Genomic DNA, 13,327 nt, shown 5'->3' with positions numbered 1-13,327 from the left:
GAGGAAGGTGGTAATGCTTGGAGAAAGTATGTACTGAACTCCAAGTAGCTGCCTCCAAAATATCCTTAGTTGCCACCCCCCTTAGAAATGCTGTTGAAGTGGCAGTAGCCCTAGTGGAATGAGGCCTAATCCCAGCTGGAATCTCCTTGCCATGATGGGAGTAACAGAATGCAATGCAAAACCCAATCCACTTAGATATAGTTTGTTTTGATACAGGCTTGCCCAGAGAACTCAAAGCAAAAGAAACAAACAACTGCTGAGACTGCCTAAAATCCCTAGTCCTGCTTAAATAATAACGCAACTGCCTGTGTACATCTAAAGTGTGCAAAATCTTTTCCCCCCTATTTTGGGGATCTGCATAAAAAGTAGGCAAATGAATAGTTTGATATAAAGCCACACTAGAAACCACCTTAGGCATAAATGAAGGATTAGTACGTAATGATACCCTATCCTTATGAAAAATCAAAAAAGGCTCAACCGCCATAAGGGCCTGCAATTCAGAAACCCTTCTTGCAGAAGTAATGGCCAACAAAAAAGCAGTCTTCCATGACAAGTATTTCAATTCAGCAGTAGCCGCAGGCTCAAAAGGTTGTAGAGTAAGTTTCTCCAACACAAAATTGAGGTCCCAAGCAGGAGTAGGAGCTCTCATTGGGGTCTTATATTCTTTGCCCCTCTAAGAAATTGTTTGAACAAAGGATGAGAAAACAATGGTGGGTCACAAACATAGTGAGCTGAAATTGCTGCAGCATGAATCTTAATGGAAGAGAAAGACAAACCTTTGTCCAATAATTCAGTAAGATATTGAAGAGCCACACTCAAATTAGGCTCAGAAACATCCAAATCCTTTGCTGCACTCCAAAATAAAAATCTCTTCCATTTTTCTGCATACACTTTACGTGTACTAGGTCTTCTGGCTTCCATAATCACATTCAAAACTTGTTGAGGAAGTTGAGACCTGCTGTGGTTCAAAACAGAATATGCCAGGCTGTTAGATGAAGAGAGTGAAGCTTGACATTGAGTAGATGACCGTCCCTCTGAGACAAAAGGTGTGGAATTAAAGGTAAAGGCCATGGAGGCTTCCTTACCAGATTCCTCAGTAATGGGTACCAGTGTTGCCGAGGCCAATCTGGAGCTATCAAAATCATCCTTGGCTTGTCTTGTCTGACCTTTAGGAGTACCTTTGGGAGGAGAGGCAGAGGTGGAAAGGCATACACATGAAGATTTTCCCAACTGGACGAAAGAGCATCCACTTTCCAAGCTGTGTGATGAAACCTTTTCGTGCAAAACTTTGGCAGTTGGTGGTTTAGTGGAGAAGCGAACAGATCTACGTCTGGAGTTCCCCATGACACTGTCAATTTTCGAAATACATGAAGATCCAGTTTCCACTCGTGGGGATCCATGATTTGCCTGCTTAACACATCTGCTAAGGAGTTCTGTGCTCCTGGCAGAAACCTTGCCTGAAGATGTAGCTGCAAGCTGAGCGCAGTCTCCCACAAAATCATTGCTTGCCTGCATAGAGGGTAAGAATGTGTTCCCCCTTGCTTGTTGATGTACCACATGACAGTTGTGTTGTCTGTTAGAATCAACACCTGCCCTGGAAGAAGTAACTCCTTGAAAGCCATTAATGCAAACTGGACTGCTAACATCTCCTTCATGTTGATATGTAGATGCTGTAGTCTGGCAGGCCACTTGTCTTGTATCCATTTTCCATTCAGATGAGCTCCCCAAGCTATGTCTGAGGCATCTGTCGTAAGAATCTGACTCGCCTCTGGCCGGGTCACAGAGAGTCCCTTGTTTAGGTGACATTCCTGAGCCCACCACAAAAATTCCTTTTGAATGCAAGGTATTATTGGAATGACAGTGTCCAAATCCTGGCAGTGCTGTGTCCATACATTTTTTAGATACCACTGCAGCTTCCTCATATGCAGTTTGGCATTGGGAAGCACCAGAATACAAGATGCCATGAACCCTAAGGCTTGAAGGACTGTCCTTGCAGTTAGCCCGGACTGAAGAGAAAGTTGATGGAAGTAAAGGGAAAGATTCTTTTGTTTGTCCGGGGTTAAAAAGGCCATCTGGGCTGCTGTATTCAGTCTCACACCCAGAAAGCACATGTCTTGAGAGGGTACTAGACTGGACTTTATTTAGTTCACAGAATACCCCAGGCATCTTAGCACTGCTATCACAAATTCCAGATGCTGAAGAAGCTCGTCCTTTTCTTGAGCCAGAATCAGACAGTCGTCCAAGTAAGGATAGATTTGTATTCCTTTTAGCCTGAAGAAAGCTACAACTGGAGCCAGAACTTTTGTGAATACTCTGGGCGCAGTAGATAAGCCAAAGGGCAATGCAGAGAACTGATAATGGGAATTTCCAGCTCGGAAACGCAGATACTTCCTGCAACTGGGTCTGATAGGCACATGAAGGTAAGCCTCCTTGAGATCTAAAGTTACCATCCAGTGATCTTTGCCCAGCAGAGGTAAAAGCTGTTGTAACGTCAACATTTTGAACTTGGGAATGTCCAGATAAGTGTTGGGGATAGACAAATCCAAAATTGGTCTCCACGTGTTCCCCTTTTTTTGGTACTAGGAACAGGCGAGAATAAAATCCTAGGCCCCTTTCTGGCACAGGAACCGGCTGAATGGCCCCTATCTGGAGTAACAGAGAAATTTGCTTGTGAGCCTCTCTTCTTTGTATAGGAGGAATGTCTGGCATGCCTTTGAAAGGAGGCAAGGTATGGAAATAAAACCTGTAACCGTGGTGAAGCGATATCCAATACCCATCTGTCTTGGGTAATAACACTCCAATTTTCTTTGAAAAGTGCCAGCCTTCCTCCGAAGGATCCTGCGAGGCCAGAAGGCTCTGGCAGCTGAAAAGGCAAGTCATTGGGTCTGCTTACGAAAGGACTGACCCCTGCCCTCACCAGAAGACTGGGCAGGCGAACTGCCTGTTCTAGGCCTAAAAGAACCTTGAGCTCTGCCCCTACCACGTCTAGATCTACCCCTAGACTGAGAATCATAGGAAGGATAAGTCCACCCCTTAGTAGGCCAATTTCTACTAAACTTTGGAGGCTGAACCTGCAAAAAATCTTTAACAGTCTGCATAGACTTAGCCTTGTCCTCCATTTTCTTTAAAACTGCTTCCACAGGCGCACCAAATAACACATCAGATTGTAAAGGAGCATCTAAAATCCTTGTCTTTACATGTTCAGCTAAATTCTAATCCTTCAGCCAGGCGTGTCTGCGAAGAACAGAACCAGTGGCTGCCACCCTCGAAGAGGCCTGTACAGCATCAAAACCACATTGCAAGGAATGCTTACCCACCTGTTCAGAAACATGAACTAAATCCTGCAAATCTTTACACTCAATACCTTCCGTCAGAGCATCTACCTTAGACTTCAGTTGTGAAAGGAGATAATTTTGGTATTTCAACATGTGAAACTGGCAATTCAAAGCCCTCATGGCTAAAGTGGAAGAAGTATACACCTTCTTTCCCCATCTATCCAAAGCCCTTGCCTCTTTATCAGAAGGAACAGGATTTTTAACAACAGAAGCCTTAACACCTTTAGGGCCCTGAGAAACAGTTTCTGGGTCTGCCCTAGGACTCTTAAAAAGATACTTATGAGCTTCAGGCACCCTATAATACCTATCCGGTTTAACTGGGGCAGGAGGCAAAGAATCAGGGTTCAGGGAAGCCTCTGCAAAACATCCTCTACCACATCCAGAACAGGAGGTATAGCTAAAGGCCTATGCTGGGGTAGAAACAAAATTCCCTAAGCCTTTTCCTGGAATCAGAGAAATCTTGACCTTCCCATTTAAAATGCTCCCTCATGGAATGAAGAGTCTCTGAAAAAGAAAAATCCTCAGGAGGAGAAGCGAAGGTGTAGAGTCATCTACATCAGAATCAGAATAAGGAGGATACTCCTGCAAGTCTTCAGCCGAAGACTCAGAAGCCTCCGAACACTGCTCAAAACTCTCAAGCTCAGGTTCCACCCTAGGCCTCTTAATCGGAGGGGGCATAGAACCTCTAATCATAGTAATCAAATCTTCTGCCATTTTAAGCATATGTTTCTTAGGCAGAGACCCTGAAGAACTAGGGGAGACCCCCACTGAAGTTAACCCTGGCCTGCCTCTAGAAGAAGCCTTGGAAACAGAAGGGGAGGGCCTAACCACCTTAGGAAGGGAGGGGAGAACAGCTACCTGAGAAGCCCCTTCAGCCTGGCCTACCTCCTGATAGGACACATCTTGTAACAGTAAAGTCTCTCCCTGAGAATCCAAAGGAACTTCTGGGAGAACCACCGGCTCCACCGAGCCCTCTAAAGAACCGACATCCGGGACAGACGGTTCTTCCACCCTAGGCTTCGCTGCTTTGTCCTTGCGCTTTTTAGACGAAGCGGGCGTCGGAGCATCCGACGGCATGTTGTAATTACAACGCTTCCCAAAAACTAACCTGGCACAATCTAATCTTCTCTTAATAGTGCGTTTGTTAAATCTAGCACAAGAGCGACAGCCAACAACGTCGTGCTCAGGCCCTAAGCAAGGTATACACAAGGTATGGTAATCTCTATGAGGTATCTGTTTCCCACAAGAAATACAGTTATTCACTTTTTCTGACATCCGGTTAAATACTGAGGCAAGAAAAACCAAAATATTCCCCAACGGGTACTTAGCCAACTTTGATTCGGTCTGAAACTCCGACTTCAGAAAATTTCAGAACGCCAACCTGCACTCGCAATACTGCTTCTGCATCGGACCATGCGGCAAAAAAGACAGAGGATATGACGTCGGTCATGCGCATTTGTACCCTGACGTCCTGATGTCAGACAAATGCGCCTTGACCGACGTCAGCCTTATACTTTGGTATTCGGGCCGACTGGGACAGCGGACTACCCAAGTGTTAGGACTGCAGCAATGTGATATGAAGAACATCAACAGTACACAGCATACCAAATCAGTTATTATGCACTGCACACGAAAAGCTTCAAGGAAGTTAAATAAAATTAAGCAAAGGTGATGCTAATGAACTGTTTAAGAAATGTGTGGGGCAAGACTATCTTACAAAAACTTGGTACTGCCGGAACTCCAAGCAGAATAATCATGTCAACAGGACTGTGAGAACTACGCAAGTTGTGAAAAGTTTCTGAATAATGCTGCATTGCAAATCCAGTTATGATTCATGCTAAAACTTTCTGTAGTAGATTTAGTACAACATAAAGACAATTTGGTTTACCTGCATGAAAACTTTTCCAATGATGACATCATCATCGTCCTTGAACACGGTACTAAACACCACAGTGACACGGTCCTTCTTCGCCTCAACATACCTAGATAAACAAAAGGCAGTCAGCACTGAGCCAAGCAATGCCATTTCATATGAACACAATTACTGTTGTCCGATTAAAAGGTGTGCACATCCAGTCTAGCTCTTGATAGATGCAGACTCCCAGTGTACAGCTGCTACATACACATCACCTTGTCTTTTCTTCTAGGTGCCCTGTGCAAAGCACATCTATTTGTAGACTTCAACTCCCCAGTACCTTCTTCAGTACAATCTGACTAATCACCGTTTTTTTTACACATTTACAGCATCTCAAAATTGATGTCACAGAATCTATTTTAGTATTTAAAGTCGTAGGACAAGTTACCAAACCATCACATCTGAAAGACATTTAATAAACGTATAAAGCTCAAACCCCAAAGGTTCAGTTTCCTTACTGGTGAAAAAGGACATCAAGTCAGCATGTTCTCCAAGCATTTGTGTGGGTCTCCTCCGGGTGATCCGGTTTCCTCCCACATTCTAAAGACATGTTAGTGGAACATTTCTCCTTGGGCCTCTGCTGAAAATGGGCCGTCTCAGTTGGACTTTCTCGGTAAACAAATGTTAAATAAATAAAATACATTCTAAATATGAATCAATTTTATTATTTGCAAATAAACTGGAATTAAAACAAAAAAAGTTTGCAAACTTACAAAATTTCCCTCAGTTAATGGCATTTCTATGTAAAAGTAAAATTAAACCACTCCTCCAGAAAGTTTTGACCAGATATCCATCTTTATATGTTGTGGTAATCATTAAACAGCAAAACCAATAGTGTATGCCAATGCAAATGCCTTGGATGTAAACATTTACTGGTGAATATCAAAAGGCTGTCAAATAACCACTTTTATACATTTTAAGTGTTTTCCTTCTGTCCATTGGTCCATCTAGCATTTATTGACTAGGCTGGACACACTAGGCCAGTGACCTCTTTTCAGGGGAGACCCGACGTGCTATTCATACTGGCTGCAGGAATTTTTGTCAGAGTATCAGGATAATGCTCTTGTTCTTGCCAGTACATGTCACGGGAGCTTTTACATCCACCTGAGCTACCACAAATTCAAGCAGATGGGACGCCGGTCTTATGTCTGATCCAAAGGATGGTACAGTCCGACTTCCAGTGACCCCCTTATGCTGTATGGCAGCAGTGGAACAAAATCCAAGCACTTGGAGTGGGATTACAGCACGCAGCCTTCTGATCTTCCAGCAAAACGGTGTGTGGTCCTGTTCAGCCAATGATCCAGTTTCTGTCGGACTGAACAGTTTTTAGGCCACATCTTCATTGTGGGAACCTGTGGTTTAGTTCTTCAGTGTGGGAACCTGTGGCTTAGTTCTTCAGTGTGGGAACCTGTGGCTTAGTTCTTCAGTGTGGGAACCTGTGGCTTAGTTCTTCAGTGTGGGAACCTGTGGCTTAGTTCTTTAGTGTGGAAACCTGTGGCTTAGTTCTTCAGTGTGGGAACCTGTGGCTTAGTTCTTCAGTGTGGGAACCTGTGGCTTAGTTCTTCAGTGTGGGAACCTGTGGCTTAGTTCTTCAGTGTGGGAACCTGTGGCTTAGTTCTTCAGTGTGGGAACCTGTGGTTTAGGTCTTCAGTGTGGGAACCTGTGGTTTAGGTCTTCAGTGTGGGAACCTGTGGCTTAGGTCTTCAGTGTGGGAACCTGTGGCTTAGGTCTTCAGTGTGGGAACCTGTGGCTTAGGTCTTCAGTGTGGGAACCTGTGGCTTAGTTCTTCAGTGTGGGAACCTGTGGCTTAGTTCTTCAGTGTGGGAACCTGTGGCTTAGTTCTTCAGTGTGGGAACCTGTGGCTTAGTTCTTCAGTGTGGGAACCTGTGGTTTAGTTCTTCAGTGTGGGAACCTGTGGTTTAGTTCTTCAGTGTGGGAACCTGTGGCTTAGTTCTTCAGTGTGGGAACCTGTGGTTTTGTTCTTCAGTATGTGAACCTGTGGCTTAGTTCTTCAGTGTGGGAACCTGTGGCTTAGTTCTTCAGTGTGGGAACCTGTGGTTTAGTTCTTCAGTGTGGGAACCTGTGGTTTAGTTCTTCAGTGTGGGAACCTGTGGTTTAGTTCTTCAGTGTGGGAACCTGTGGTTTAGTTCTTCAGTGTGGGAACCTGTGGTTTAGTTCTTCAGTGTGGGAACCTGTGGTTTAGTTCTTCAGTGTGTGAACCTGTGGTTTAGTTCTTCAGTGTGTGAACCTGTGGCTTAGTTCTTCAGTGTGGGAACCTGTGGTTTAGTTCTTCAGTGTGGGAACCTGTGGTTTAGTTTTTCAGTGTGGGAACCTGTGGTTTAGTTCTTCAGTGTGTGAACCTGTGGCTTAGTTCTTCAGTGTGGGAACCTGTGGTTTAGTTCTTCAGTGTGTGAACCTGTGGTTTAGTTCTTCAGTGTGTGAACCTGTGGTTTAGTTCTTCAGAACAGTTACTACAGTCTGTTGCTTTCTAGCACATTCTCTTCAATTTGAGAAACTGAGACTTTGTTATATTGTTTACTACACGTTTTGATGATTGCTAGATGCCTAGAACAATATGTTTTTATGAAACTATTTCCTGTAAAAAGTACTAGTAAGGGTTCCAGCCAATGACTTGGAAACTGACATCAATAAAGGGAATAGTTTAAAGAGGGAAATTAGTTCTAAATTTGATTCCCCCATTTGTTCTAATTTAAATATTGTACGCATTCCTTTAAATCGATTAGATTTGGTTTGCAGATAAGCCAACAATTAAGGTAGCTGTGAACTGTATAGGTAAGTACCAGGCTAGTGGCCCTTGCGGGCTATTTAAGCCCATAATGTAGCTGTGAACTGTAAGTACCAGGCTAGCGGCCCTTGCGCGCTATTTAAGCCCAATTTCCCTTTTTGTGCTAGAACTAACCTATTCCATTTGGCTACAAATTGGCATTACTTATCCCACGGTTTATAACAGAGTATAACTGGGATCATACCACAGAAAATTTGCGGGACCCAAGCACGAGATAAAGCATTTATAACCTACCTCTGCCCATCAGTAGTACAGGGGACAGTCCTGAAGTAAATTTTCTGTTTCTCATCCATAGCTCCAAGTTGCACTTGAATACGGACAGGGATGAACTTTGTTTTATGTGGATGGGGAGTCTGTTCCACAGCAGCAGTACCCTCTGCGAGACATACCTGTACCACCAAACCATTCTACTGATGTTGCAAAAGAGGTTTAGATCTATAGACCAAGTATCTGTGATGCCACTTGATTTGCTGATGTGCAATAGAAAACATCCTCCGATCCAATATTTATGGATTTATGTCAGACAGGTCACCTCTTAGCAGTCTGTAGGATATTATAGTGACAGGTCAGTCTGGACATGCAGGACATTGTTTAGGCCTTGTATCCGATCCAATACTGATGGATGTCAGACACAGGTATATTCTCCAAATACTGCAAGAATTTGGTAATATTTTTACAGTCTAGTCTTCCAAACTTAACAAATGCAATAAATGTTGAGCAAGAAAATCCTTGCCTTAATGAGCCTTTTGCCAAGGCGATGGGCCTGCCTGATGGATTCTTTGTCAGTTTATGTACCTTAAAATATGCAAACCTGCTGCTGCTTGTGATCATTAACTACCAGCTCGTTAAATAACTTTGTATCCATTATCGCTTCAACAGCAGCTAATTAAAGAAACATTTCAACTTCTTTTCGTGATTATTAACTACCAGGTCTTTAAATAACTTTGTATCAATTATTGCTTCAATAGCAGCTAATTAAAGAAACATTTACCTCTAGGATCTAACACCATCCTGTGATACTATCTACTAACGTTTGAGGCTTCACCTTTGCAGCTGTGATCAATACTGACACCCTTACCCACTGTCGCAATGACAATATAGATCACAGGTTCGTAGGTAGTAGTAGGCTAGCTGCCCTTGTCGGCCATTTTAAGCCTAGCTCACTTCCCTTTTTGTGTTCAAAATAATCTATCCCATTTGGTTATAGATTAGTCTTACTCGTATCCCAGTCGATAATTATACATTACCCCTAATGAGAAAAAATGGGATCATACCACAGTTAATTTGCATGCGATAAGAATTTAGGAGCTGCATCTGTCCATTAGTAGGACAGGGGGAAGTCATGGGGTAAATTTTCTGTTTCCCATCCACAGATCTAACTTGCACTTGAAAATGGACAGGGATGAACTTTATGTGAATGGGGAGTGTATTCCTGGTCGGTTTACTCATCGAATGAAATTTCCCCCGAACAGCTAGTCATCAAACACAAACCATCACAACTCCATTTTATTGAACAGTCACATCATCATAAAGAAAATAAACAAATATGCATAGTTGGCCAACATACACAAAAGGGAAGTTAGTACACTACGGATACGGAAATCTGCCCTTTCCATTCTGTAGTGAGATTTCAGAGTTAGCATACATAATTAGCGGGGGGTGTGTGGGGCACAGCCCACACTAATTATATGTACCAACTCAGAGATTGTACTACATTGGAGAAAGGGCAGATTTCCTTATCCTTGGCATACTGGCAAGTGCGTACTACCTTCTGTTTTGTGTATGTTGGTCAACTATGCGTGTTCGTTGATTTTCTTTATGATGATGTGACTGTGATAAAACAGTTTATATGGATAGTTTTCGACGACTAGCTGTTTGGGAGAAATTTCGTTCTGGCTAAACATAGAACAGTCTGTTCCATAGCAGCAGTATCCTCTCTGTGAAATATACCTGACCCTCCAAACCAAAGATAACATCCCTAGACCGTATATTTCTGATGCCATTTGACTTGCTGATGTGTAATAAATACATCAGTAATGGGTTGAAGGATGCCTTGTATGCCAGACCAAGGCCACCTCTTAGCCTGTAGGACAAAGAGCATAGTGACAGGACTTTGAGGTGGTCCATATAGGACGTTTAGACCTTGTATCCCCCTTTAGTAATGCACTTCTGTGAGCATTCCAGCTGAAGCATATGCCTGCACAGACATGCCAAAGGGGGGCATTATATTCAATGACTGGCCTAATGATGGCTGAATAAAGGGGGAAAATGGCATCCCTAGATCTAGACAATCCTTTTGTTTATAAGCTGTGCAATACAGATGGACTTACAACACCAGACACATGCTGATCAAAAGTTAGGTCACTATCCACATATGTTCCCAAATCCAAACAACTGGGTCAACTCTTAGGGGCATACTGTTCTCAAATCTGAACTGGGTCAGCTCTTAGGGGCATACTGTCAGTGTGGTAGATGACTTCCCAAAGGACACACTAATGCATTTGGCATACTGTCAATGAGGTAGATGACTTCCCAAAGGACACACTAATGCATTTGGCATACTGTCAATGCGAGACTTCTCAAAGGACACACTAATGCATTTAGCATACTGTCAATGCGGTAGATGACTTCCTAAAGGACACACTAATGCATATGGCATACTGTCAATGCAGTAGAGGACTTCCCAAAGGACACACCAATGCATTTGGCATGCTGTCAATGCGGTAGATGACTTCCTAAAGGACACACTAATGCATTTGGCATACTGTCAATGCAGTAGATGACTTCCCATAGGGCACACTAATGCATTTAGCATACTGTTAATGCGGTAGAGGACTTCCTAAAGGACACACTAATGCATTTTTTGCCCTTTAGTTTCAGACCATAACTTTGAAACCAGTTATTTATTTCAGACAAACGTCCCTGCAGGACAGCTAAGTAATTTGGGGATTCAATGACTGCGCCAAGCTTGCAGTCATCTGCAGTCAGCTAGAACCCTTTGGTATTGACTTTTACTTCAGAAAAGGAGATGCCAAACAGGAGCGGCCTCAGCACAGAGCCCTGGGGGAACTCCACTGGTGACTGGTCTCTTTTGTGGAGGTAACTTCCGTTTTGATTACCTGTGTCCCATCGGTGAGCCAGATGGCAAACCAAAGATGAGACAGGTTTATTCCCAGTTTATTTAGCTTTTCTACTGTACCTGAATGGGGAATTGGGTCAAAAGCTTTGGCAAGGTTGAGTTATGTGGTGTGCACCATTTTGCCTTCAGCCATTGCTTTGGTGAGCTTCTCAAATAAAAATTCACCATGTTGAGTAAGCATGACCTGCCCTTGATGAATACAAACTGAGGTGGGTCTAGTGTTTGGAGGTTCCCTATGTACTGACTGATTAATTCCATGAAAAGTTTTTCCATGGCCTTGCATACGAGGCTGGGCAGACATATGGGTCTGTAACTGCCTGGGTTTGTGGAAGATCCTCCCTTATGCAAGGGTATGACTGTAGTTCTCCATTTGCTTGGTACAAACCCTGTAATGAGGTTGAGACTGAACAGTGTTAAGGGCATGGTTAAATCAGGTTTCAAGCTATTTAAGATGCATCTAGGGATACTGTCAGGACCCATTAAACCAATATTTTTAGCTTTTGATAGCACCTTTAAGACTTGGTCTTGGTATGACAGCTATAGGTGAGCCAGTTTCAGGTATATCCTAATGGGTAGACAGAGGATAAAGTTAAAGCTAAATTTAATGGAGCAGTAAATTAGCTATATTTTCAGTCTTTATGTAGGTAACATTATTCACAATCAGATTAACACACTGCGGCACTATGCTTTGAGATTACAAACCTAACTAAAAATACCTTGTGATTGTATTTGGCTTGGGTAGCTATTTTAGCCTCAAATTTGGCTTTGGTGGATTTTATTACGCTCCTGAGTTGCTTGTTTACATCAGTGAAGAGAGTTAACACTCTGGAAATAACTCTTCTTGTTTTTGGTGGAAATTATTTTCCTTTTATTATTCAGGTCATTAATAGGTTTATAGGTTCATAGGTAGGTACTAGGCTATTGGCCCTGGGGCCTATACAAGCCCAGCCAAAAAGGTACCCTGGCTTTTGCCACCCAAGAAAATTATTTTCCTGTGCCACTGTCAAGCAGAGCCATAGAAGTGATCCCTGGGGTGAATTTCCTATTTCCCATCCAATCATCAAGACTTTTCTTGAAGAGTGCTAATGAGGAGCTTTGTTTGATATAGATAGGTAGTTTATTCCAGAGTATGGGAAGTCTCTGGGAAAGGAATCTATCCCTCCGGCATTTTCTGTTTATTGTGGTGACAAGGTTTAGGTCCCTAGAGCGTGTAGCTCGGAGGGATTGGGATTTCTTTATGTGGAGCATGTCCGACAGCTCTGGGTTTGACATAGCTTTGTATGTTAGGCAGAGATCACCTCTGAGTAGGCGATATGTGATGGAGTAAAGCTGGAGTTTGAGACGGTCTGTGTAGGGCATCTGTTTGAGGACGGTAATCCTCTTTGTGCGGGATTTCTGCAGCCTTTCCATTTGTTCTAGATGTCTTGTGAGGTACACACCAAAAGGGGCGCTGTACTCTATATAATGGGTCTAATGAGTGATGAGTAGAGGGGAACAATGCCCTCTTTTTCTGGATGAGAAACCTTTTGTGATGAGGTGTGCCACATAGAAGGATTTCCTGACTACTGGGGTGATGTGATTATCAAAGGAGACACTACGGTCCACCTGTGTCCCAAGGTCTCTTATCACACTTTCGGTGTTAAGTATACTACCACCTATGTTGTAGTTCATGGGTACAGAGTTTTTACCAAAGGGGATGGCAATGCACTTTTTGGCATTGAGCTTGAGGCCATGGCTTTGACACCAGGCATCTGTCTCAGTGAGGCCCTTTTGTAAGATGTCCACATTGTTAGGAGTTTCGATTATAGCTCCCAGTTTGCAGTCATCTGCGAACTTCGTAGGCCAAAAACCTTCTGTGTTAGCTTGCACTTCAGAGAAGTAGATACCAAACAGGAGATGACCCAGGACTGAACCCTGTGGTACTCAACTTGTCACTGGTCTGAAGTCGGATTTGGAGTCTGCTACTTTCACAGTGTGGGTTCTGTCAGTGAGCCAGTTGGCAACCCATCTTGTGACATAGGGATTTATACCTAGTTTACACTTGTTCCTAAACGGCACAGCGTGCGTGTTTGTTTCTAGGATGTGCTCTATGCTCTACACTTGTTCCTATGGGATACAGCTGTATCTACGCT

General features: G+C 43.3%; 1 protein-coding gene across 1 annotated transcript in view; it reads right to left on the bottom strand.

The window, feature by feature from the left end:
- Positions 1-13,327, bottom strand: part of ARPC2 (actin related protein 2/3 complex subunit 2) — an 855,630-nt gene that overhangs the window by 417,866 nt on the left and 424,437 nt on the right. Inside the window, exon 6 of the mRNA XM_044074812.1 lies at positions 5,224-5,317. Coding sequence (XP_043930747.1) covers positions 5,224-5,317 — 94 coding nt within the window. The remainder of the gene's footprint in view (positions 1-5,223; positions 5,318-13,327) is intronic.

This window comes from Protopterus annectens, chromosome 6.part0 (assembly GCF_019279795.1).
Source record: "Protopterus annectens isolate FY-2018-M chromosome 6.part0, PAN1.0, whole genome shotgun sequence".
Taxonomy (NCBI): Eukaryota; Metazoa; Chordata; order Ceratodontiformes; family Protopteridae; genus Protopterus; species Protopterus annectens.
The sequence above is the reverse complement of the archived record's forward strand: the minus strand, read 5'-3'. Positions and strand labels throughout refer to the sequence as shown.